The 25276-nt window shown below is 48.7% G+C and overlaps 1 protein-coding gene across 1 annotated transcript in view; it reads left to right on the forward strand.

Annotated features, from left to right (window-relative positions):
- CACNA1A (calcium voltage-gated channel subunit alpha1 A) overlaps positions 1-25276 on the forward strand; it is a 285317-nt gene that overhangs the window by 171157 nt on the left and 88884 nt on the right. The window contains exons 12-19 of the mRNA XM_007954375.1: positions 3191-3303; positions 4533-4645; positions 4796-4927; positions 5153-5225; positions 7534-7651; positions 7804-7880; positions 11360-11466; positions 13759-14565. Coding sequence (XP_007952566.1) covers positions 3191-3303; positions 4533-4645; positions 4796-4927; positions 5153-5225; positions 7534-7651; positions 7804-7880; positions 11360-11466; positions 13759-14565 — 1540 coding nt within the window. The remainder of the gene's footprint in view (positions 1-3190; positions 3304-4532; positions 4646-4795; positions 4928-5152; positions 5226-7533; positions 7652-7803; positions 7881-11359; positions 11467-13758; positions 14566-25276) is intronic.

Here is a 25276-nt window from a genome sequence, read left to right on the forward strand (position 1 = left end):
CCCAGTGTCCATCCCTTCATACTCTTCTGCACCCTGAGCTATCTCCCTGTGCATAAGCAGCCCTTCCTTCTCCCATGATTGTTCTCTCCAGGGCGTGTCTGACCAGGATTTTTAAAAGTAAAGAGCTTTGAGTAATCAACAAGAGTAGTCACTAGGCAGTGAGGAAGGCACGTGAATGCCATGGCTCTAGTATATGGACTCTGAGGAGGACTTCCCAGAACCTTCTGCCTGCTGGCAGCCCTCTTTTTGCATCTAGTGGCTTGTCTGATTTAGGTCTGTGAATTTCCTGCCCTTCTGACCTAGTTCAGAGTTGATCCAGGACAGCCACCAAAGACAGTTGAGTCTTCAACTAGAAAGGCCTGGGAGCCTGGTCCAGACCTTTGTCTCCTTGTAACCTTTATTGTTCCCAGTCATGTTGGCTGACCCCAAGGACATCCCCAAGGGGCCAGTTCTCCTTCTGAGAGCCCTGACCTAGTTCCAACCTTGGTAATTGCATTTGGTCCCTCTGGAGTCTCTCATAAATGAGGACTCTTCACTTCTTGTCCTAGCCTCCTCTGATGGTCTATTTTTAATCTCCCATATTCTTCCCCCTAATCACCTTGCAGTGAACTGCCCTGGTTCAGGAACAGGGGGCTGGGACTTCCTGCCTGGGTCCTCTGGTCTGTAGAGATCTTTTAATGATAATATAAAGGCCTTATTTTCCAGTACAGAAAACTAAGACACAAAGAGGTTAAGTAACTTGCCCTGAGTCACATAGCTAGTAAGTGATGAAGCCAAGGATTAAACCTAGGAAGTCAGGCTCTAGAGTCCAAGTCTTGTCTGATGGTAGATCCTTGCCCTAGAAACCATGTGACCTAGGTTCTCAGTGTCTCCTCAGCTCCTAATGTACCATGTGCCCTTGGACAAGTCATTACCATTGTTCATCAATCAAAGACATCTTCAGTTATAAGGCACCTTTTCATGTGCCACTAAGAAAGAAAGTTGCCAACCAAACTAGGACATGTCACCAATTGTGAGATGCCCCCCCAGTTTTAGAGATGTTAAAATGTAAACAGAATGTGTATTTTGGAATTGATGAAATTTAGTAGTCTCTCAGGGTCTCAGATCCATCACCTGTGCTATGGAAACTGGGGATGATGGTCCCAAACATTTTTCCAGACCCACCAATGCTGTGGATGAGTAATTGTCTCGGGTCTTGTGTATCACCAGCCATCACATTTCCATGGTAGCCGGGAACGAAGCATCTCAGAAACTGTTCCATCCTCACAGAATTACTTCTGGTGGGTCTATAACAAGATGTTATAGACAGATTCCCTTCACTGATATTTTGGCCCTTGCCAAATATTTTCACCTGCTGAGGTCAGTGAGTCCTGGAGACCCTGGAGTTCTCCTCCTATGTCAGGACCTTCCTGGAGTCCTGCAAATCAGAGAAAGTTGCTGTCAGGAAAGAGTGTGAAGGATCTTGATAGTGAGTTCAGACCACCTCTTAAAAGCATGATATACAAGCTCAATTGGCATAATATACTACACAAAACTTTCCACATCCTGCTTTGGTGAGTAGCAACTAGGATCTTAAAACACTTGCAAGTGGCCATCTAGATGCAACAATTGGGTCTCTCCTCGTTCAGAGCAAAGAAGAATGAAGAAAACCAAAGACATATGGAAACAATTAGTCCAAGCAACTGGCACACCATGCGATCCTCAGCATATACGACTATGAGACCAGAACTAGATGGTGCCCGGCTACCACTGTCAACCACTCGGAGGGGGATCTATGTAGTAGATCCTGGACAGAGTGGGAGAACAATGTGGAACAAAATTCAAAATTATTTTTAAAGGGGAGCCTGGTAGAACCCCTGCCTAAGGTCCCTAGCTGCCCTTCAGGTCTGGAATTGAACCCACTACTGTGGCTTCCAGCCAAACAAAAGACAGGCATATGAACTGAACATTTACATTAGGGAGATACACTCCTTGCAGAGATCAATCATGGGGGAATAGAAGGGCTATGTATGCGCAGGGAGACAGCTCAGGGGGCAGGAGTGCATGGGAGGGAAGGACACAGGGAAGAGGTAATAATGGGGAGGAAGTGGGAAGAGAGCTGATGCATTGTGGGAGATTGTCATCAATATCATGAGACAAAGTATATGTGAACTGATGTACGGAAGGTGAATTCGCTCTGTAAACTTTCACCCAAATCCCAACAAAATTTTTTTTTAAAAAAGAATGATATAACAGATGCTCTTGACCATCCAACAAAATTAGATATGTGGCCAAAATGATGCAATTCCTGAAAGTTTGGAATGCTCTGTCTTCCTTTTCTGTATACTTTCTTCTCTTCAGAGACCTTCTTTACTTCTCCTTCCCATTCTCCCCTTCATGACTCCTGGTATTCCTGCCCCATCAAGAAAACCCTCTCAGAAGAAGACTTACTGTTACCCATTTATTTTCTGGAGCACAGGAATATCCTTATGTTACCTACTGAGGAACTTGTGCCTTTAAGCTTTCTCACCAAAGAACAAAAGACACTGTCTTGCTCAAGATTTTTAGACACCAGCAAGACAGAATTTCTGGGGGACTAAACATAGTTTTACCAAATCAGGAGAAAGGCCATGCCTTAGATTGGCTACTTGTGGTGTTCCAACTAAGTTCCTAACAGCAGGATGACAAGTAGGACACCATTATGGTTTCTATTTCTTTTTTTTCCTTTGGTGTATAGGAGTATAAAAGTGGATTAATCATAATTCTTGAATCATGACACCCTAGCATCATGGAGCTATGCATGGCCCACTGATATGCTGTTAGTTAACTAGTTAGTTAGTTAGCTAGTCGTTAGTTTTAATAATGTAGGAAGCACCCAGGAACCCACCAGTCAACACAAAAGCAAGGTCCTTGTCTATAACTTACATCCAACCCTTTTCATCAAACCAGGGCAGAAACTATTAAGATAAAAGACCCAGTGAACTTTTCTCACTCCTTTTAAGATTGGCCTAGAGTTGGTTGGTTAGAGGGTAGGAGATAATTGTTGCAGACAGGAGACAAAGGCCCATGGAAAGAAAGCCTTTGCATAATCTTTGACCAAGACCACCAAAGACCTGGTGAGGGGCAGGGCTGCCATTAACAGGAAAGTCAGAGCCACCTGGAGAGCCCCCCACACCTAACCTCCTCTCCATTTCCTCCTTCTCACTTCTAGACTATGCAGAATTCATTTTCTTAGGACTCTTTATGTCCGAAATGTTTATAAAAATGTACGGGCTCGGGACGCGGCCTTACTTCCACTCTTCCTTCAACTGCTTTGACTGTGGGGTAAGTCTCTGGTGTATAAGGAGCTCATCTCTCCAGCTCTTACCTAGAATGGCTGCTAGCTAGGGACCTCAAAGTGGGGAAGGGAGGTTCACCCTGGACAGGGGAGACTCGGTTGAATGCAGAAGAAATGAGAGGACAGTTCCAAATATTAGAGAGGGTGTGGAGCACCTAGGACTCTCAGCCACTGTTGAGGGGGAGCGGATTTGTAGGACCTCTTTGGAAAGCAGGGGGCGGGAGGTAGCCTAGCAGTTCCACTGCTAGGGGTTCACCCTAGCATCCTCCAGGTGCCCAGGAGATGCATACAAGAGTGTTCTGAACAGCCTTATTTGTAATAGTTCCAAACTGAATGGGCCCAAGTATCCCTTTGCAGTAGAGTGGATAAACAAGTTGTGGTATGTCCACGTAATGCAACACTATGCAGCAAATAAAGTGACCCAGCAGCAGTGACACCCAACAGCATGGATATAATATATATCCCACATAATGTTGAGCAGAAGGAGGCAGACACTAACTAAATGAGTCTGTACTGTATGACCTGGCTCATGTGAAGTTCAAATGGACAACACTAAGCAACATTGCTTCGGGACACAAACTTGGATACTTTAAAAAGGCAAAGCCCTCAAAACAATACTCTGAGTGAAAGAAGGAAGATAAATCCACAGAAACAGGAAACAGATCAGTGGTTGCCAGGGGCTGGGGCAGGCATGGAGAGTGACAGCTGAGTGGGTGTGGGGTTCCATTTCAGGGTGATGAAAATGTTTTAGAACTAGATAGAGATAGTGGTAGCACACCATTGTCGATGTCCTAAATGCCGCTGAAGTGTGCACTTTCAAATGGTGAACTTTATGTTCTATGGGTTTCACCTCAGTAAATAACAAAAGACAAGGAAATGCTTGTTGCAAAAAGCCAGGATGATTATGTCTAGGAGTTATGTCCAGTGTATGTATGTTTGGGGGTCTCTGGAGGCTTCCGGGATGTTGGCATGGCCTGTTCCTTGGCACAGGTAGCAATAACATGGGGATTCACTTTGTAGTTATGTGTATCAGGAATTCTCTGGTCTGTGTGATCTCTTAATAAATAAAAAGGAGACATAACGAAAGGATTTGAGACCCTCACCTTGCGTCCATTCGGAGGTGGGACTCATGCTGGGTTCCTTCACGGATCAGGCCCAGCATGTTTGCCAGGGACCAGGCCCTGTCCCTGGGCACGAGACAGGTCCTCTGTTCCAGGTTATCATCGGGAGCATCTTCGAGGTCATCTGGGCCGTCATAAAACCTGGCACATCCTTTGGAATCAGTGTGTTACGAGCTCTCAGGTTATTGCGTATTTTCAAAGTCACAAAGTAAGTCTTAGGGGTTCCTGGTCACTCCACCAGGGGCTGGGGTGGGGCGTGGCATGTTGGGGACACAGGCGGGCCTGTGAACAGGCCGTGTCTCCTGCTAACCCTCGGGCTTCTGCTGCCTGGCCTGGCCTGATCCCCCTCCGTTGGCAGGTACTGGGCGTCTCTCAGGAACCTGGTCGTCTCTCTTCTCAACTCCATGAAATCCATCATCAGCCTGTTGTTCCTCCTTTTCCTCTTTATTGTAGTCTTCGCCCTTTTGGGAATGCAACTCTTTGGTGGCCAGTAAGTGTTCAATAGGATCTCCAACTTCTGCTTCCCTGGGGTCTAGCCCAGAGCCCCCATACCCCTCTTCCCTCACTCATTGCATCCAGAGACCCACACCCCCCTCCATCCTCTTCCTCACAGCCCTAAAGTCCATTGCCCAGAGGGGCAGGGCCCAGAGACCACCCAGGATGTGCTCCTGGTGTGCTGATCCCGGCCCTCATGAAATATCTGCCCTCTCTGCAGGTTTAACTTCGATGAAGGAACTCCTCCTACCAACTTTGACACCTTTCCAGCGGCAATAATGACGGTGTTTCAGGTACGGCCTTCACCCCATCCCATGGGCAGGCACCTCTTAGTGTCAAAGATTAGAGTGTTTGAGGGCCTCCCTGAACCACACTTTTCAGCTTTGCCATTCCCCTTTCCCCAGATCTGAAGACCCTGATCCCATATTCCAGGGCAAGGGATAGACCATGGGCAGTCACCCTGACAACTTCTTTGCCCATCTGGGGCATTGCCTAGAGGTACAGGACTGGCCTAGCTGGGACCTCCAGAGCCTTTCCAATAGGTTCTTTCTCTCTGGGGACAAGGATTGCATGCAAAATATGACTTCCTTCCCCCTTCTCCTGGCTCAGTGATTTGTAATAGCAGGGTGGAGAGGAGATGCCCATGGACTGAAGTTCTGAGCCCTCATGTGGATGCTAAAGGCACTTTTCATATTGGCATTCCTGTTAATAGTAGTGACCACCACTTCTGTTCTTCCAGCACAGGTCTTCTTACCTAAGGGTAATTCTACATCCCCCTCAGGGGACATGGGCAATGTCTGGAGACAGTTCCAGTTATTGCAGCTGGGGAGAGGGTGCTACTGGTATCTAGTAAAAAGAAGACAGGCTTGGGACCATAGTCTCAGGGGACATCAAGCTCAATTGGCATAACATACTACATAAAACATTGTTCCACCTCCTACTTTGGTGAGTAGTGACTGGGATCTTAAAAGCTTGCAAGCAGCCATCTAGATACAACAATGGGTCTCTCCTCCTCCAGAGCAAAGAAAAATGAAGAAAACCAAAATTCATGGAAACAATTAGTCCTAGCGACTGGTACATCATCTGATCTGCAGCCTATATGACTATGAGACCAGAAGAACTAGATGGTGCCTGGCTACCACTGTCATCCACTTGGAAGGGGATCTATGTAGGAGATCCTTGATAGAAAGGGAGAACAATGTGGACAAAACTCAGAATCATCTGGGGGAAAAAGGGGGGGGGGACCAGGTTTGCTGGTCCGATAGAGCCTGGTGGAACCGCTGAGACTATGGCCCCTAGCTGCCCTTCAGGTCTGGAATTGAACCCACACCTGTGCCTTCCAGCCAAACAAAAGACAGGCATATGAGTTGAACATTTTCCTGAGGTAGATATACTCCTTGGAGAGAACAATCATAGGGAAAAGAAGGGCTGCTTATGCACAGGGTGACAGCTCAGGGGGCAGGAGTGTATGGAGGGATGGACACAGGGAAGAGGTAACTATGGGGAGGAAGTGGGAGGGGAGCTGTTGCATTGTGAATTGTAGTCAATGTCATGAGACAGTGTATGTGAACTGCTTTATGGAAAGGGAATTCGTTCTGTAAATCTTCACCCAAATCACAATTTAAAAAAAGAAGAAGAAGAAGAAAGAAGCCAGGGATGTTACTTAGTGCCCTCCAGTGCATAGGACATCCCTCACCACCTAGCATGATCCTGCCCCAAATGTCAGTAGTGCCAAGATTGGAAGACTGCTTTAGCAGCTTAATGTTTTTAGAGTTCTTTCATATTTACTTTATCCTCATGGAAATATCGCAAAGGAGAGAAGTTGGGTTTTTTGTGGGAGACCATGTTGGGGGTCCACATATATCCCTTCAGGGCAAATTCTGCTTCCAACACCTGCACCCTTTGCCCAGGGCACTCTCTGGTCACTGGCACCACTCTGCCCCCAGGCCCAGCAGTCCAGAGTATCAGTGAATCCCACCCCACCCCCCTGGAGCTCTTGGTGTGTACCTACCCCCGCTCCCTCTCCTGGTGGGATGACTCTGCGATTTGTGCTCTCTACTGCCCCAGAGGCCCCCAGAGGGATTGCATCCCAGTTGCCCATGGTGGGAACTTGATAGTCCAACTCTGACTGCTTTCCTTCTCCTCTCCCTTCCATACTGCCCTGCTTGTGCTGCCTGAGGTCATCTCCCAGATCAACTACTTGCACTTGAGCCCATTTCAGGGTCTGCCTTAGGAGGACCCCAAATTGGCTCTGGGCTGCGTAGCACTTTACACATAGCAGCTCGTCCACATGAAGAACGTATGGTAAATGTGTGAATCTCCTATCACCTCAGGGAATGCAGAGTTACAGAAAAGTCTGTGACTCCTCCAGGCTCCCACTGGCCCGGAAACCAGGCTTGGAGCCCCTCAGTGCTGGGACAGCTCTTTCCACTAGCAAACAAAAGGAGACCCCCGAGGAGAAACCAGCAGGTGCTGCCACCAGACTCCACGCCACAGCCAGGCTCTCGGGGTTGGTGGGCTGCTTCCAGCTCCACAGAGGGGTCTCTGCGGGGCCTGCAGCTGAAGGGGGGGTTGGCTGTGTGTCTCTCCTTCACCTTTCAGATCCTGACGGGCGAGGACTGGAATGAGGTCATGTACGACGGCATCAAGTCCCACGGGGGTGTGCAAGGTGGCATGATGTATTCCATCTACTTCATCGTGCTGACGCTCTTCGGGAACTGTATCCTTGGGCTAGGGGTGCCCTGGGCCCTGGCAGAGTGCATGGGGGTACAAGGGAGGGATGGGGATGGGGACACCCAGCTACCAGGGGCCCAAAATGGCGGCTGCAGGTACCTCCAGGGGCCATTCTTTCCCTAACTCTAGCGTCTGCAGACACCCTCCTGAATGTGTTCTTGGCCATCGCGGTGGACAACCTGGCCAACGCCCAGGAGCTCACCAAGGTGGAGGCGGTGGGAGGATGCTTCCATGGCAAAGTTACCACCTGCTCCTGGCAGATCAGGACAGCGTGGGGGGCGGGCTGGGGCCAAGCTTTTGCCCTGGACTTTTGCACCACATAGGGAGAAGGCACCTCCCTCCAGAAAGGAGATGAGCCCCAGCAGAGGGAAGGAGGGGACCTCAGAGTCGCTGCAGGGAACAGATGGCCACTCCACCAGAGTTGACTGAGTGGTCCATCTATAGAGTTGAACAGGGCCGACAAGGGATGGCACTACCCCCCAGCTACCAACACAGGCACTGTCACCACCCTAGGCCTAAAGAGTTGAGCAAGGGGGTGGTGTACGGGAAGGACCCAGCAAGAGGTGGAGCTGAGGAAGGGGAACCTACCCATGTGCAATGGGACCTCTGAGGACCATGTGTGGCACAGACAGATTGGTTAAGCATTGTGCCATCTTCTCTCTCCCACTGATCATCTTCTGGGGCCTCCAGATGGAGGTCTGGGTGCCCATGCAGGTCAGCCTCCTGGGAGATCAGTGGGGCTGGGGGCAGATGCCAAACAACCTAGCCAGGGACTGGGGCTTGGCATGTGTCCCTGTGTGCTTGAGAGCTGGCCAGAGGGAAGGCCCTATGGACTTCATTCCCGAGTTATATCTGTGCGAACATCATGGTGGTCGTGATGCTGAGCACTGTTCCAAGCACATGACATAGGCCACCCGAAGAGTACTGCTGTCACCCCTTTCCAGAGAGGAACACTAACGCTTGGAGAGGCAGAGTCACCTCACCTCCACAGACAGAAGCTTCATATGCACGTAGCATACTCAGCACAGTGCTTGGTACACAGTAAATGCTCCATCAGGGCAGCCTTTGTCAGTCACTTGCCAAGAGCTGGGCCCTGAGACCTGGTAAAAGGAGGTCTGGGATTTGAACCCAGACTCAGAGCTCAAGGCTTCTACACACACACACACCCTACCAGCTTTCATTTGAGCCTCAGCTGAGCAAGTAGTGATTTAAGGAAACAAATAAAAATCACAGCAGCAAATTTAGCTGCACTTCTGGCATGCCTGGGTGATAGGGGGTACCCTCATCTCACAGATTGGGAAACTGAGGACCAGAGAGGTTAACTGACCTACCCACAGCCCACACAGCTGGGAACCACAAGAGCAGAGACAGGAGCACTGAAAGTGCAGAGCAGAGGAAATAAGGCTACAAGAGAGTTTGCAAGGTGGGGGGACCACAGGAGGCGCAGCCCAGTTGGTGTTTATGGTCAGCAATTGTGGAACCTGATGCCAGATGCTCTTTTGTGGCATCGTTGGACTCCCAGGGAGTCAGGGCTATCTCACATGGGCTCTGGAGACACACCTTGTCTTCCAGAACACAGGCTAGCCCACAAGCATGGCCGCTGGGAGTGGATGTGCAGGCTATTCATTGCACAAAGGCACCAGGGCAAGGAGGCAAGCAGGGGCCAGATTCCAGCCCATGTGCTCAGAGGCAGGTACATCATCCCAAGGGAAGGGGCACCTCTTTGCAGCGGGGTGGAGGTGCAGCTGGCCACAGCCCAGCCTGAGCCTCTTCCCAACTGCCCCATGCACCAAGAGAGCACGAGTGGGCTCACCCTCCCCACCCCAGAGCCTCCCTCAGCTCTGCAGCCAGTCCCCAGTGCTTCAAGGTGTTCAGGACACGTTCATGGAACTGAACCGAGCTGAGCAGACGGCTGCCAGCCCGCCATCTGTTGGACCTGGCAGGAGAGAGGCCCAATTCCGAGTCAGGGGAAACGGAAGTCTCTGCCACCCCAAGCTCACTGCCGTGGGCCAGGCCACCATGGAGCCCTCAGGGCTGAGCCACGTTCCCAAAGCCTATCCTTGGGGAGCCAGTGTGGAGGGGATGTCGGGTGGAGGGAGAAGAGGAGGGAGAAAGGCCAACTGGCCTCCCTCCCGTGAGGTGTGGACTGTCCCCGCCTACCCACATTTCTTCCTTCATCCTTCCACACACATCCTGCTAGGCCCCGATATGATTTCATCTTGTTCAATCCCCACAGAGATGCCAGGAGGCAAGTTCTCTGAGCCCCACTTTGCAGATTGTTCATTTGACAAGCATTTATTGAGCACCTACTCTGTGCCAGACACTGATTTAGACACCAGGGACACAGCAGTGAACAGAACAAACAAACTTCCCCTCCCTAGTGGGGCTGATAACTCAAGAGGGAGAGGCAGGCAAGAAATAGGATAAATTTATAAAATGCATAGCATGTCAGATAGCATGTTAAAGGAGAGAAAGTGGAGGGAATAAAAATTGGGGATGAAAATTTTGAGGTGCAGAGAGGTTAAGTGACTTGCCCAAGATCACACAGCTAGTAAGTGGTAGAGCTGGGCTTTGAACCCAGGCCATCTGAGTCTGGAGTTTGTGCTCATAATCCCTGTGCAGTGATGTTTAAACTTGAGTATGTTTCATACTCACGCGGGAACTTGTTGGAGATGTAGGTTTCAGGGCTCAGCGCAGGTAATGTAAGTCCTTTGGGAGGCCCAGGAATCTGCATCGCAAGTATTTCTGAGGCCAGGTGTTCCAGGGACTCAGCTCTGAGAAGCACCGGGAGGGGGGAAGGCCTGTGGGAGCAGGTGGCTGGCCAGGTCCCACCTCCATGTGGTCACTAGCAGAGTTCCCTGACCTGCCCATTTCCGAGGTGGTAAGGTTGCTTCCTGGCCCAGAGAGTCCCAGTGCAGGTGGAGAGGTGCCCTGCGAACGCATGAGTTTTCTTATTGGCAGGCTCCTTTCTGTCCGTTTCTTTCTTCTTTCTTTTTCTTTGCTTTTTTCTTTGTTGGCTTTTCTATTTTGCAAATGAGGCCCTGCATGAAGGCTGAAGAAGGATTAAAAGTCCAAAAACGTCTTTTTCTGTATGTATTTTTAAAACATCTTCCCCCGTTTGCCCTCTCTCTGAACCTAATCAGGAGCAGCACCCTGGACAGGGCTATGGCCCAAGGGCCGGTTGCTCCTCCCCAACCCCTCCCACAGGGCACTGGGAATATAAATCCCTTTCCCATTTCTCCTTCTGCGGGCTGTTGGCAGTGCATGGCATGGGCCAGGGGACACCAGACTTTTCTGCATGTGGGGGCTAGTAGGTGTTTTTTGAAAGTCTTGGTTCAGAGAGCTCAAATGGCCCGGAAAGTAGTGTGAACAGAAAATCTTTGCATTAATTTCTAGCTTGTTGGGACAGAGCACAGGAAAATCACCCCTGTGGAAAGGGCAGGGGTTCTCTTTCCTTTTTGTTTTCTTTTGGCTGTGTGTTAAAGTAGGGTTAGCAGTGCTCCTGTACATGAACGGGTTAGCAGTACACAAAACCAGCATCCATGTCCATTCTGTTTGGCTGGCCTCATTCTGATCAGTTGACGCCTAGCCACGCCTGTGTTTAAATATTTCAGATGTTGCCCCTGATCAGCGGTAGGTGAGGCCCCAAGGCCTGGTTCGTGTTTTGTGAACATGGATCCCATGTCCCTTTTAGGATGAACAAGAAGAAGAGGAGGCAGCCAACCAAAAACTTGCCCTACAGAAAGCCAAGGAGGTGGCAGAAGTGAGTCCTCTGTCCGCGGCCAACATGTCCATAGCTGTGTAAGTGCCCCAGCCCCAGGACGCAGCCTCCTTCAGCCTCCCAGTCAAGGATTTGGGGTGGGGAGTTCCTGACAAGGTTAAGCCTTAGGAAGAGGTACCTCTACCCTCTCACTCACTTCCACTCAATAAACATTTAATAAGCACCTACTAAAGAGCCCTGGGGGAGCTCTGGTAGCATAGTGGCTAAGGCACTTGACTGCTAACCAGAAGGCTGGCGGTTCAAACCCACCAGCCACTCCTCGGAAGGAAGGTTGGGCAATCCTACTTCCGTAGTGATACTGCCTCGGAAACCCAAGGAGGGGTCGCTATGAGTCAGGGCTGACTCGACGGCACATAACAACAACAACAAAGAGCCCTGGCAGGGAGCTCTGGTAGCATAGTGCCTAAGGCACTGACTACTAACCAGGAGGCTGGCGGTTCAAACCCACCAGCCACTCCTCAGAAGGAAGGTTGGGCAATCTACTTCCATAGAGATATCACCTCGGAAAGGAGGGGTCGCTATGAGTCGGGACCGACTTGACGGCAGTGAGTTTGGTTTTGAGAAGGCGCCCTGGTGGCGCAGTGCTTAAGGCATTTGACTGCTAACCAGAAGGTCGGTGGTTCAAACCCACCAGCCATTCTGTGGAAGGAAGACAAGGCAATCTACTTCCATAAAGATTTACCACCACGGAAACCCAATGGGGGTTGCTATGAGTCAGAATCAGCCAGATGGCAGTGGGGTTTTTAAGGAGCCCTCATGGTGCAGTGGCTAAGCTGCTAGCCAAAAGGTCAATGGTTTGAACCCAGCAGTTGGCCCACAGGAGAAGACACCTGGCAATCCACACCCATAAAGATTTCAGCCTAGGAAATCCTATGGGACAGTTCTACTCTACTCTATAGGGTTGCTATGAGGTGGAATCAACGCAATGGCAGTGGGCTTTTTCAAGCACCTACTATGTGCCAGGCCCGTCTGTTTCCAAAAAATAGCCAATGAAAACCCTGTGGATCACAGCAGTCCCAGCTGCAGTCCATCAGGGGTATGGTTCAGGACCACAGCACTTTGTTCCATTGTTCACGGTATCCCAGGCCCTGTTTTAGCCAGCAGGGACAAAGCATTAACAAGGGGAAAAGAGCAGCTTTGTGTGGCTGAAGTGCTAGGTGGAGACCAGCAAGAAATAAGATAAACAAGTAAGCTCTATGAGAAGTCAGTGAGAAGGTGATAGAGCTACACAGAGGACTAGAGCAGGGAAGGGGCACAGGGAGGTGACAAGGCAGGTGGTGCAGGGCCCCATGGGCTGCAGGAAGGACTTGGGCTTTAACCACAAGTGAGGTGGGAGCCAGGGAAGGTTCTGAGCCAAAGAGGGCGGGGCCCTGACTCAGGCGCTCACAGGCGCCCTCTAGTGGCCATAGAGGGAATGGGATGTGGAGGTGAGGGCAGGAGCTGGGGACAAGGGCCAAGGCATCCAGAGAAATGTGAAGGGCCCGACCAGGGCAGAGGGCAAGGAGGTAGTGGGGTGTAGCTGGGTTCTGAGCAAATGGTGATGGTGGAGCTGACAAGGTTTGCTGATGGGTCACATGTGGGAGGAAAGGTGGGGAGAGTTATCGTGTCTTGATTACAGACAGGTTCATGGACAACAGTGTACTGTATTATGCCTCAGTTTGATGCCCCAGGGTTTTGCATGCTGTGAGGCACAGGAGATGGGAGCTGGGGAAGGGTGGGACTTTCTTTCCTAACGTGGAAGGAGGGATTCCAGGAAAGCATTTTCCCAGGCAGCTGACTTTAAGAGAGCACCAGTAGAAGTTGATGGTCTGTAACCAAGTCCTTTAAAACTATCACACACACAAACCCCTGGCAATCTCCACAGCCACGGTGTGAGGCCCTGCTGGCTGTTTTGCACCATTTAATAAACAGGCCCTGCCCCCCAGGACTCCTTTCTGGCTCATCCAATCTCTGAGACCCCCAGACCTCTCCATGACCAGAACTGAGGGGGTCATGTCAGGCACTGTGGGGGCTTCCAGAACCTGCTCCAGGCCAGTGTCCAATATGACTGGCCATCTCAGAAGTTACAATGTTTTGAACATCAAAGCTGCCCCACAGTTCATGTGCTGCAATTTTAAGAGTGGAGAGGGTGGCAGGGACACGACCTGGTGACAGTGCCCGTTAAGCTGACTCACCCAGCCAGCCTAGGGCACCCAAATGGGCCACAGTGCCCCTCAGAATGAGATGTCCAGTCAGGTCCAGACACCCACCTGGGCCGAGATCCCTAATGCTCGGTGCTGGGCCGTATTCTGACCCTTACCGTTCCCCTGCAGGAAGGAGCAGCAGAAGAATCAGAAGCCCACCAAGTCCGTGTGGGAGCAGAGGACGAGCGAGATGCGAAAACAGAACCTGCTGGCCAGCCGGGAGGCCCTGTACAATGAGTTGGACCCGGATGAGCGTTGGAAGGCCTCCTATGCCCGGCACCTGCGGCCTGACATGAAGACGCACCTGGACCGGCCGCTGGTGGTCGACCCCCAGGAGAACCGCAACAACAACACCAACAAGAGCCGGGCAGCCGAGCCCACGGTGGACCAGCGCCTCGGCCAGCAGCGAGCCGAGGACTTCCTCAGGAAACAGGCCCGCTACCACGACCGGGCCCGAGACCCCAGCGGCCCAGGGGCCCTGGATGCGCGGAGGCCCTGGGCTGGCAGCCAGGAGGCCGAGCTGGGCCGGGAGGGGCCTTACGGCCGAGAGTCGGACCACCACACCCGGGAGGGCCTTGAGCAGCCGGGGTTCTGGGAGGGCGAGGCAGAGCGGGGCAAGGCCGTGGACCCACACAGAAGGCACCCTCATCGGCAGGGGCCCAGCAGAGAGAGCCGCAGCGGCTCACCGCGCACGGGGGCCGACGGGGAGCCCCGCAGGCACCGGCCTCACCGCAGGCCGGGGGAGGAGGGACTGGAGGACAAGGCGGAACGGAGGTCCCGGCACCGCGAGGGCAGCCGGCCGACCCGGAGCGGTGAGGGCGACGGGGAGGGGCCAGACGGCGGAGAGCGGAGGAGGCGGCACCGGCATGGCCCTCCGGCTACTTATGACCCCGACGCACGCCGGGAGGACAAGGAGCGCCGGCATCGGCGGAGGAAGTAAGTCAGAGATTAACTGTAACCGCGTTCATAATAACAGTCCAAGTAGTTAGTGCCTGCTGTATGCCTGGCACTCTCCCAAGCAACTCAACATCCCATTAAGAGCAAGTTCTTTACCATAAGCCCCGTTTCACAGCTGGGAAAACTGAGGGGTTAAGTGACTTGCCCAAGATCACACATCTAATAGGTGGTGCCCATGGGCTTCTCCCAAGGAGCTTCTGGTTGCACAGTGGTTAGGGCACTCAGCTGCTACCCAAAAGGTTGGCAGTTCAAGCCCACCAGCAGTCTGGGAGAATGATGGGGCAGTCTGCTTCTGTAAAGGTTACAGCCTTGGAAACACTATGGGGCAGTTCTGCTCTGTCCTAAAGGGTTGCAATGAGTCAGAATTGACTCACGACAGTGGGTTGTGCTTCTGAGGTAGCTCTAAGAAAAACCTTACCTTCCCCAGGATAGTATGAATCCCAGCTCTGCCCTTTGCTTGCTGTGTGACCTGGGGCAAGCCACTGCAGGTCTCTGGGCCTCAGCTTTTTCACCTATAAAATGACCTGATTGGGTCGTTGCAGGGATTAAATGAGGTAGTACGTGCCAAGGGCTGGGACTGAGATCTGACACATAATAAATGCTAAATATAGGCCTTTGTTTACTGTTATGGAGCCAACCATCTTTTTACATAATATTGTGCCCAGAAGATCAGACAGGGTGCAGGGCTCAGGACAGGAGGCATCTTCCAGGCCAGTGCCTTTACCCAGTCAGAGCCAACCTCTCTTTTTCATGCCAGTGTTTGATAACACTCTGTAGAAGATACTGCATGTGGGCTTCACCATACAGGGCCCAGTAACTTACGTGTTCAAATAGATGGTATTCTATTATGAATGAATGTCCTAACATCCTCTTATTCTTTTTTTATGTTACCATTAAACCAACCCATTACTGTCAAGTCAGTTCCAACCCATAGCATGCCCACAGGACAAAGAAGAACTTCTCCATCGGGTTTCCAAGGCTATAATCTTGGAAGCACATCTTTCTCCGATGTCATGGCTGATGGCTTCAAACTACCTACCTTTTGGTTAGCAGCCGAGCGCTTAACAACTGTGCCACTAGGGTTTTTGTAGTAATAGGTTTACGTGGTTCTATTATATGATATACAGACTGGGCCAGCACTTTTCTAAACAATGTGGAAACGAATCCCCAGAGATCATGTTAAAAAACAGATTCAGACTCCTTGGGTCTGGTGGGGCTGAGATCCTGTATCTCTAACATGTCCCAGGCACGGCTGATGCTGTAGGCCCGTAGACAACACTTGGAGTAACAAGACTGTGGAGGGCAGAGTAACGTTCTGTTGCAGGCACCTGTATACACAGCCACAAGTGGCTGGTTCAGGGTTGTGCGAACAGCTCATGACACGCAGGCCTGGCCACTGGTGTCAAGATCTTACAAAACAGTGACACCTCCTGGTGACGGTTCATATGAAACAGCCTAGTCTTCCTTCAGTTGGGTGCCAGGAAAATGTGATGTCAAAGAAAGGATTTTGAAATCTCAAAAATACTTCCTGTTCGTAAGTGAAACTGAGTTAGGCTAAAAGGAAAAGCACAGATCCTCTCAAGCAGAGTTTTCACCTTGATGAGGGGCGTTCAAAAGATGTAAAAGGTGAGGGACAATTCCTTCCTGTGGGGGCTGCCTCCACATGGTAGGGTATTGGATGTACCTGCCACCCATCCTTTAAAAGCCCACAAGGTCTCCTTGTCCATGTGTCTTTAAAAAACTAAACCTATTGCTGACAAGTTGATTCCAGCTCATAGTGCACAATAGGACAGAGTAGAACTGCCCCATAGGGTTGCTAAGGCTGCAAATCTTTACAGAAGCAGACTGCCGCACCTTTCTCCTATAGAGCAGCTGATGGGTTTGAACCACTGACCTTTCGATTAGCAGCCAAGTACTGTGCTACCAGGGCCCTTTCCAGTTTGTCATTAGTTCTCCACACATTCCCACAGCATGCCCCCGGTAACCATTGTTCTAGGTCATTCCTACTCTAGGGTGTCCCCTCTGGGTTTAATCATACATTCAATTAGTGTTGACTGTGTGCCTACTGGAGTCCCTGGGAGGCCAGTTAATGTGCTCAGCAGCTACCTAAGAGGCCAGAGGTTCAAGTCCACCCAGGGGTGTTTCGGAAGAAAGTCCTGGCAATTAACTTCTGAAAAATTAGCATTGAAACCCCTGTGGAGAAGGCAGAAATGCATAGGAAAGAAGGACATAGGGAAAAGGTAATCATACGGAGGAAGTGGGGAGAGAGGTGTTACACTGTGGGGATTGCAATCAGTGTCACAAAACAAAATGCGTATGAACTGTTGAATGGAAAATGAATCTGCTCTGTAAACTTTCACCCAAATCACAATAAAAAGTTAAAAAGAGAAAGAAACTCTATGGAACTACTCTGACACACATAGGATGGCTATGAGTTGAAATTGACTCGATGGCAGCTGGTTGAGGTGCCCGCTATATTCAGAGCCATCCTAGAAGCAGCCTGAGGCACTCTGAGAAATAGGGCCAAGACACTATACTCAGCCTGAGGTCCCAGGGCATGCTTCTGAGAGAAGCAGCCAGAGTGTTCCAGGCAGAGAATAGCATGTGCAAAGGCCCTGAAGTGAAACAGAACGGCACAATGGAGGACTAGAAGACCATTTTGTCAGACGTGGAGAGTGAGGAGAGAGTAGCAGACAAAGAGAAGGAAGGGACAGAGATGGATCAGTGGGGCTTTGGGTCGCCTCAGGATTTGAGGCAATGAGTAAACCCCAAGTTAATGTGCTCAGCAGCTACCTAAGGAAAGAGAAGCCAGAGGGCATGACAGAGCAGAGCAGCAGCTAGGGATCCAGGTAAGGGGAGGGACCCATGCCCCACCTCCACCAGCCAGGAAAGTGGAGGAAATAGAAGCCAGAGGGGACAACAGACCAGAGCAGCAGCCAGGCATCCAGGTAAGGGGAGGGACCCAGGCCCAACCCCCACAAGCCAGGAAAGCAGGGGAAAGAGAATCCAGGGGGACGACAGAGCAGAGCAGCACCAGAGGTCCAGGGAAGGGAAGGGTAGAGAGGTTTCAAACAGCTAAATGAGACAAACTTGTCTGTCAGTTTGTCATGCTGTAGTGGCTTGCATGTTACTGTGAGGCTTGAGGCTGTGCCACTGGTATTTCAAGTGCCGGCAAGGTTGCACATGGTGCACAGGTTTCAATGCAGCTTACAGACTGAGACAGACTAGGAAGAAGGAAGAGGCCATCCACTTCTCAAAGAATTGGGCAGGGAAAACCTTACAAATAGCAGAGAAACACTGTCTGATACATTACTGTGCAACTTTAAGAATAGCCCGGAAACATCCGATACAGTGCCGGAGAACAAATCCCTGAGGTCAGAACGCTTTCAAAATTTGACTGGGAAAGAGCTGCATCATCAAAGGAGGAGCAACCTTACTGATATGGATAAAGTAAAGCTTCCAAGATCTCCATTTGCTCACATGGCACAACTCAAATTGAGGAGAAACAGCTGCAAACATTCATTAATAATAGGAAGGTGGAATGTACGAAGTATGAATCTAGGAAAACTAGAAATTATCAAAAATGAAATGGAATGCATAAAGAGTGATATCCTAGGCATCAGTGAGCTGAAATGGACCGGTTTTGGCCATTTTGAATCAGACAATCATATGATCTACTATGCCGGGAATGACAGTTTGAAGAGGAATGGTGTGGCATTCATCACAAAGGATGTTTCAAGATCTGTCCTGAAATACAATGCAGTTAGTGATAGAATAGTATCCATATGCCAACAAGGAATACCAGTTAATGCGACTATTATTCAAATTTATGCACTAACCACCAAAGCCAAAGATGAGGAAATTGAAGATTTTTATCAACTTCTCCAGTCTGAAATTGATTGAACATGCAATCAAGGTGTGTTAATTATCACTGGTGACTGGAATGCAAATGTTGGAAACGAAGAATCACTGGTAGTTGGAAAATTTGGCCTTGGTGACAGAAATAACACTGGAGATTGCATGATAGAATTTTGCAAGACCACCGACTTATTCGTTGCAACTACCTTTCTTCAACAACACAAGCAGCAGCTATACACATTGACTTCACCAGATGGAACACACAGGAATCAGATTGACTACATCTGCGGCAAGAGGCGATGGAAAAGCTCAATATCCTCAGCCAAAACCAGGCCAGGAGCTGATTGTGGAACAGACCATCAACTGCTCACATGCAAGTTCAACTTGAAGTTGAAGACAATTAAAATAAGTCCAAGAGAGCCAAAATATGATCTTGAATATATCCCTCCTGAATTTAGAGATCATCTAAAGAATAGATTTGATGCATTGACTGCCAATGACTGAAAACCAGAAGAACTGTGAGATAATATCAAGAACATAATCTATGAAGAAAGCAAACGATCACTAAAAAGACAAGAAAAGAAGAGAAGACCAAAATGGATGTCAGAAACTACTGAAACTTGCCCTTGAATGGAGAGTAGCTAAAAGAAATGGAAGAAATGACAAGATAAAAGAGTTGAACAGAAGATTTCAAACAGCAGCTCAAGCAAACAAAGCCAATTACTATGATGAAATTGGCAAAGACTTGGAGTTAGAAAATCAAAAGGGAAGAACACACTTGGCATTTCTCAAGCTGAAAGAACTGAGGAAAAAATTTAATCCTTGAGTTGAAATATTGAAAGATTCTATGGACAAAATATTGAATGGTATGGGAAACATCAAAAGAAGACAGAAGGAATATACAGAGCCACTGTACCAAAAAGAATTGGTCGATGTTCATCCATTTCAGGAGGTGGCATATGATCAAGAACCAATGATATTGAAAGAAGTCGAAGCTGCACTGAAGGAATTGGTGAAGAACAAGGCTCCAGGAATTGACAAAATGCCCATTGAGATGTTTCAACACACAGATGCCCCACTGGAGACACTCACTCAGTTATGCCAAGAGATTTGGAAGACAGGTCCTTGGTCAACTGACTGGAAGAGATCCATATTTGTGGCCATTCCAAAGAAAGGTGATCCCCCAGAATGTGGAAATTCTCAAACAATATCATTAATATCGCATGCAAGTAAAATCTTACTGAAGATAATTCAAAAACAGTTGCAGCCGTATATTGGCAGAGAACTTCCAGAGGTGCAGGCTGGATTCAGAAGAGGATGTGGAATGAGGGATATCATTGCTGATGTCAGATGGATCTTGGCTGAAAACAAAGAATACCAGAAAGATGTTTCCTTGTGTTTTATTGACTATGCAAAAGCATTTGATTGTGTGGATCATAACAAATTATGAATAGCATTGAAAAGAATGAGAATTCCAGAACACTTCATTGTACTCATGAGGAACTTATACATAGACCAGGAGGCTGTCATTCAAACAGAACAAGGGGACACTGCATGGTTTAAAATTAAGAAGGGAGTGTGTCAGGGTTGTATCTTTTCACCATACTTATTCAATCTGTATGCTGAGCAAATAATCCAAGAAGCTGGACTATATGAAGAGGAACGTGGCATCAGGATTGAAGGAAGAATCATTAACCACCTCAATACACTGATGACACAACTTTGCTTGCTGAAAGTAAGGATGACTTGAAGCATTTACTGATGAAGATTGAAGACTACACTCTGCAGTATGGATTACATCTCAATACAAAGAAAACAAAAATCCTCACAACTAGACCTATAAGCAGCATCACGATGAATGAAGAAAAGAATGAAGTTGTCAAAGACTTCACATTGCTTGGTTCTACAATCAACGCCAATGCTGCCAATGGTGGCAGCAGTCAGGACATCAGACGGCATATAGCACTGGGCAAGTCAGCTGCAAAGGACCTCTTTCAAGTGCTGAGGAGCAAAGATGTCTCCTTAAGGACTAAGGTGTGCCTGACACAAACCATGATATTTTCAATCACCTCATGTGCATGTAAGGGCTGGACAATTAATAAGGAAGACCGAAGAAGAGTTGATTCTTTTGAGTTGTGGTGCTGGCGAAGAATGCTGAAAGTACCATGGACTGCTAAGAGAACTAACAGATCTGTCCTGGAGGAAGTGCAGCCATAATGCTCCTTGGAAGCGAGACTGGCCAGACTTCATCTCACCTACTTTGGTCAAGTTGTCAGAAGGGACCATTCCCTGGAGAAGGATGTCATGCTTGGGAAGGTGGAGGGTCGATGAGGGAGGGGAAGGCCCTCAACGAGATGGATTGACACAGTGGCTGCGACGATGGGCTCAAGTATAGCAGGGATCGCGGAGCTGGTGCGGGACCGGGCATTGTTTCATTCTGCTGTTCATAGGGTCGCTATGAGTCAGAGATGACTCGACAGCACCTAACAACAACATAAGCCCCAACAAATATTAGTCACTTTTGTTATTATTATCATTAGCTCTAATATTAATATAATTATTGTTGTAAGGAGCTTTGGTGGGATAGTGGTCAAAGCATTTGGCTGCTAATCAAAATGTCAGTGGTTCAAACCTACCAGGTGCCCTGCGGGAGAAAGATGAGGCAGTCTGCTTCCGTAGAGATTCACTGCCTTGGAAACCTTACAGGGCGGTTCTCTGTCCTAAAGGATCAATATGAGTCAGAATTGACTCAATGGCAGTGAGGTTTTTTTATTATTGTTATTAGTATACCTGTTGTTGTTATTGTTGTTGTCACTAGGTGCCATTGAGTAATGGCCCCACGCACAGCAGAACGAAACACCACCCGGTCCTGCACCTCCTCCCAGTCCTTACTGTGCCTGAGCCCATTGTTGCAGCCACTGTGTCAGTCCATCTTGTTGAGGGGCTTCCTCTTAGTCGCCCTCCACTTTACCAAGCATGGTGTCCTTCCGACAACATGACAGAGTATGAGAGACCAAGTCTTGCCATTCTCACTTCTAAGGAGCATTCTAGCTGCACTTCTTCCAAGACAGGTTTGTTCTTTCTTCTGGCAGTCCATAGTATTTTCAATATTCTTCACCAGTGCCACAATCCAAAGGCATCAATTTTCCTTCAGTCTTCCTCATTCATTGTCCAGCTCTCACATGCATAGGAGGCTATTGAAAATACCATGGCTTGGGTTGGGCACACCTTAGTCTGTAAAGTGATGCCTTTGCTCTTTAACACTTTGTTGTTATTGTTGTTAAGTGCCGTCGAGTCGTTTCTGACTCATAGCGACCCCATGCACAGCAGAACAAAACACTGCCCAATCCCGCACCAGCCCCACAATCCCTGCTATACTTGAGCCCATCATCGCAGCCACCGTATCAATCCATCTCCTTGAAGGCCTCCCCCTCTTTCGTCGACCCTCCACCCTACCAAGCATGACATCCTTCTCCAGGGAATGGTCCCTTCTGACAACATGACCAAAATAGGTGAGACGAAGTCTGGCCATTCTTGCTTCCAAGGAGCATTCTGGCTGCACTTCCTCCAGGACAGATCTGTTAGTTCTTTTAGCAGTCCACGGTACTTTCAGCATTCTTCGCCAGCACCACAACTCAAAAGCATCAACTCTTCTTTGGTCTTCCTTATTCATTGTCCAGCTCTCACATGCATACCAGGCGATTGGAAATATCATGGCTTGTGTCAGGCGCACCTTAGTCCTCAATGAGATATCCTTGCTCCTCAGCACTTGAAACAGTTCCTTCGCAGTTGACTTTCCCAATGCTACACGTCGTCTAATGTCCCAACTGCTGCTTCCATTGGCATCGATTGTAGAACCAAGCAACGTGAATTCCTTGACAACCTCAATCTTCTCTCCATTTATTGTGATGCTGCTCATTGGTCCAGTTGTGAGGATTTTTGTTTTCTTTATGTTGAGACGTAATCCATACTGCAGACTGTATTCTTCAACCTTCATCAGTAGGTGCCTTAAGTCATCCTCACTTTCAGCAAGCAAAGTTGTATCATCTGCATATCTCAGGTTGTTAATGATTCTTCCTCCAATCCTGATACCACGTTTTTCTTCATATAGTCCAGCTTCTCGGATTATTTGCTCAGTATATAGATTGAATAAGTGTGGAGAAAGAATACAACCCTGACGCACTCCCTTCTTGATTTTAAACCATGTAGTGTCCCCTCGTTCTGTTCGAACGACAGCCTCCTGGTCAAGGTACAGATTCCTCATGAGTACAATCAAGTGCTCGGGAATTCCCATTCTTCTCAATGTTATCCATAATTTGTCATGATCCACACAATCAAATGCCTTTGCATAGTCAATAAAACACAAGTAAACATCTTTCTGGTATTCCCTGCCTTGAGCCAAGATCCATCTGACAACAGCTATGATATCCCTTGTTCCACGTCCTCTTCTGAATCCAGCTTGAACCTCTGGAAGTTCTCTATCAATATACTGCTGCAAACATTTCTGAATTATCTTCAGTAAGATCTTACTTGCATGTGATATTAATGATATTGTTCTATAATTTCTACATTCTGTGGGATTAACACTTTAACACTTTAAAGAGGCCTTTTTGCAGCAGATTTGCCCAATGGAATAAGTTGTCTGATTTCTTGGCTGCTGCTTCCATGGGTATGTGGATCCCAGTAAAATGAAGTCCCTGACAACTTCAATCTTTTCTCCATTTATCAGGATGCTGCTTGTTGGCCCAGTTGTGAGGATTGGTATATCTACTACTATTACTGAAGGAGATAAAATTAGTGACTCTGACAATGTGCCAGGAAGAATTTCTGAAAGGAAAGAATAAATGTTAGTGGGCACAGTGGCAGCACAGCCTGGTGGTGAACGGCAAGGACTCTGGAGTCAGAGGTCACGTTCTTGTCCCATCACGTCACTTCACCTCTCTGTGCCCTAGTTTCTTCGTCTGTAAAATAGAAAAACAGTACCTACCTCCTATGTTTCGTATAAAGTTTAAGTGAGTTGATTCATGAGAAATTCTTTGAATAGTACATGGCATATAGTAAGTGCTCAGTAAGTTAGTTATTATTAGTATGAATATTATTATTATTATATTAAACATTTAATAAATATAGGGAGTTCTGGTGGCATACTGCCTAAGGCATTTGACTGCTAACCAGAAGGCTGGTGGTTCAAACCCACCAGCCACTCCTGAGAAAGAAGGTTGGGCAATCTACTTCCGTAGTGATTCCACCTCAGAAACCCAAGGAAGGAGTCACTATGAGTCGGATCTGACTCAACAGCAGTGAGTTTGGTTTTGTTTGTTTGTTTGTTTTCAGCAGTAGGGAAGAGTCCTGGGTGGCACAAACAGTTATGCCCTCAACTACTAACCCACAGGTTGGTGGTTCAAACCCACCCAGAGACGCTTAGAAGATAGCCCTGGTAGTCTGCTTGCAAAAGGTCCCAGCTTTGAAAACCCGGTGGAGCAGTCCTACTGTGCACACATGGGCCGGCCAGGACTGGGAACCAATTCAACAGCAACTAACGGCAACAAGACTTTTAGTCATTGTCCTAACCAAAGGGTTGGCAGTTCAAACCCACCAGCCATACCAGACATGGCAGCCTGCTTCCATAAAGATTGTACCAGAAAACCAAGGGGGCAGTCCCACTATGTCACATAGGGTCACTATGTGTTAGAATCGACTCCACAGCTCCCAGCAACCACAACAACAGTATCAAGTACTCAGTAAGTGTTAGTTATCATTATCATGTCTCTGGATGGTGCAAACTCAATTGCTCACTGAAAGGTTGGCGGTTCGAGTCCATGCTGAAGCACCTTGGAAAAAAGGTCTGGCGATCCACTTCTAAAAAAATCAGCCATTGGGTGCCCTGTGGAGCTCAGTTCCCCTCTTGACACAGGCAGGTCACCAACTGGATGGCAACCAGTTTGTATTACCGTTGTTGTTACTTTTATCATGACTCTCATCAATAGACATAAAAAACAACTTTAGATCCACAGTCTTGGTGCTGCTGTAAAAGATCATTGCATTGTCCACTCCAACTCCTTTTCACAGATGGAGAAACTGAGGCCTGAAACAGGAGAGAGCTTTTCCCAAGGGCAGCCAAGCACAAGCATTAGTGTGATGAGAACCCAGTTTTCTTGAGCCCCCACCCCGGGTTCCTCCACACCTCTGTCCCTCCCCACCTGCACCCCAGACACTCAGGCCGGTGGCCCCTGTTCTGCCCAGGGCCCTGCTGCTTCCCTTATTAATAGACGAGGCCAGCCCCCTGGCAGGAGAGGTGTTATTCTTGGGTTGCTAAAAAGGTTCTAATGCTTGTTGGCAATAAAACTTGATGAAGATTCAGGCACTTTTAGAGAACAGTGTGAGACGTCCCATTCATCTGCTTGTAAAAAATAAGAATAGCAAAGATAAACCTTCATTCAAGAATAGAATGTAATAAAAAGACATTTCAGTTCTTTATGAGGATGGAGCTGGGGGCCGTGGTCCTCAGCTCTGCCTCCTGCTTCTTCCTTCTTTGTTACTCCTTCGGCTTTTCCCCAGACAAGCTCTGGGCTTTTCAGTCTGCAGGGTATTGTTACTGTGTTTAGTTTTCTGTTGTTTTTTGTTCCCTTTGTCTTCCCCTGTTTCCACTTTCACCTCTCCTCTCCAGCGTTGTGTCTCCAGCTATAAATGCCCCCTTCCCTGCAGTCTTCACTGGCTCCCCCCAGTGAGAAGTGAGCTGCAGTGTGTTCTATTGGAAGTAAAGAAATAGAGGCTGAACCCAGATCCTGACACCAGGCGCTGCACCTAGGCAGTCCGTGAGCAGGCGCTGTCC

The sequence above is a fragment of the Orycteropus afer genome, unplaced genomic scaffold, assembly GCF_000298275.1.
Source record: "Orycteropus afer afer isolate SDZICR_OR568_19922 unplaced genomic scaffold, OryAfe1.0 scaffold00460, whole genome shotgun sequence".
In the NCBI taxonomy this organism is placed as follows: domain Eukaryota; kingdom Metazoa; phylum Chordata; class Mammalia; order Tubulidentata; family Orycteropodidae; genus Orycteropus; species Orycteropus afer.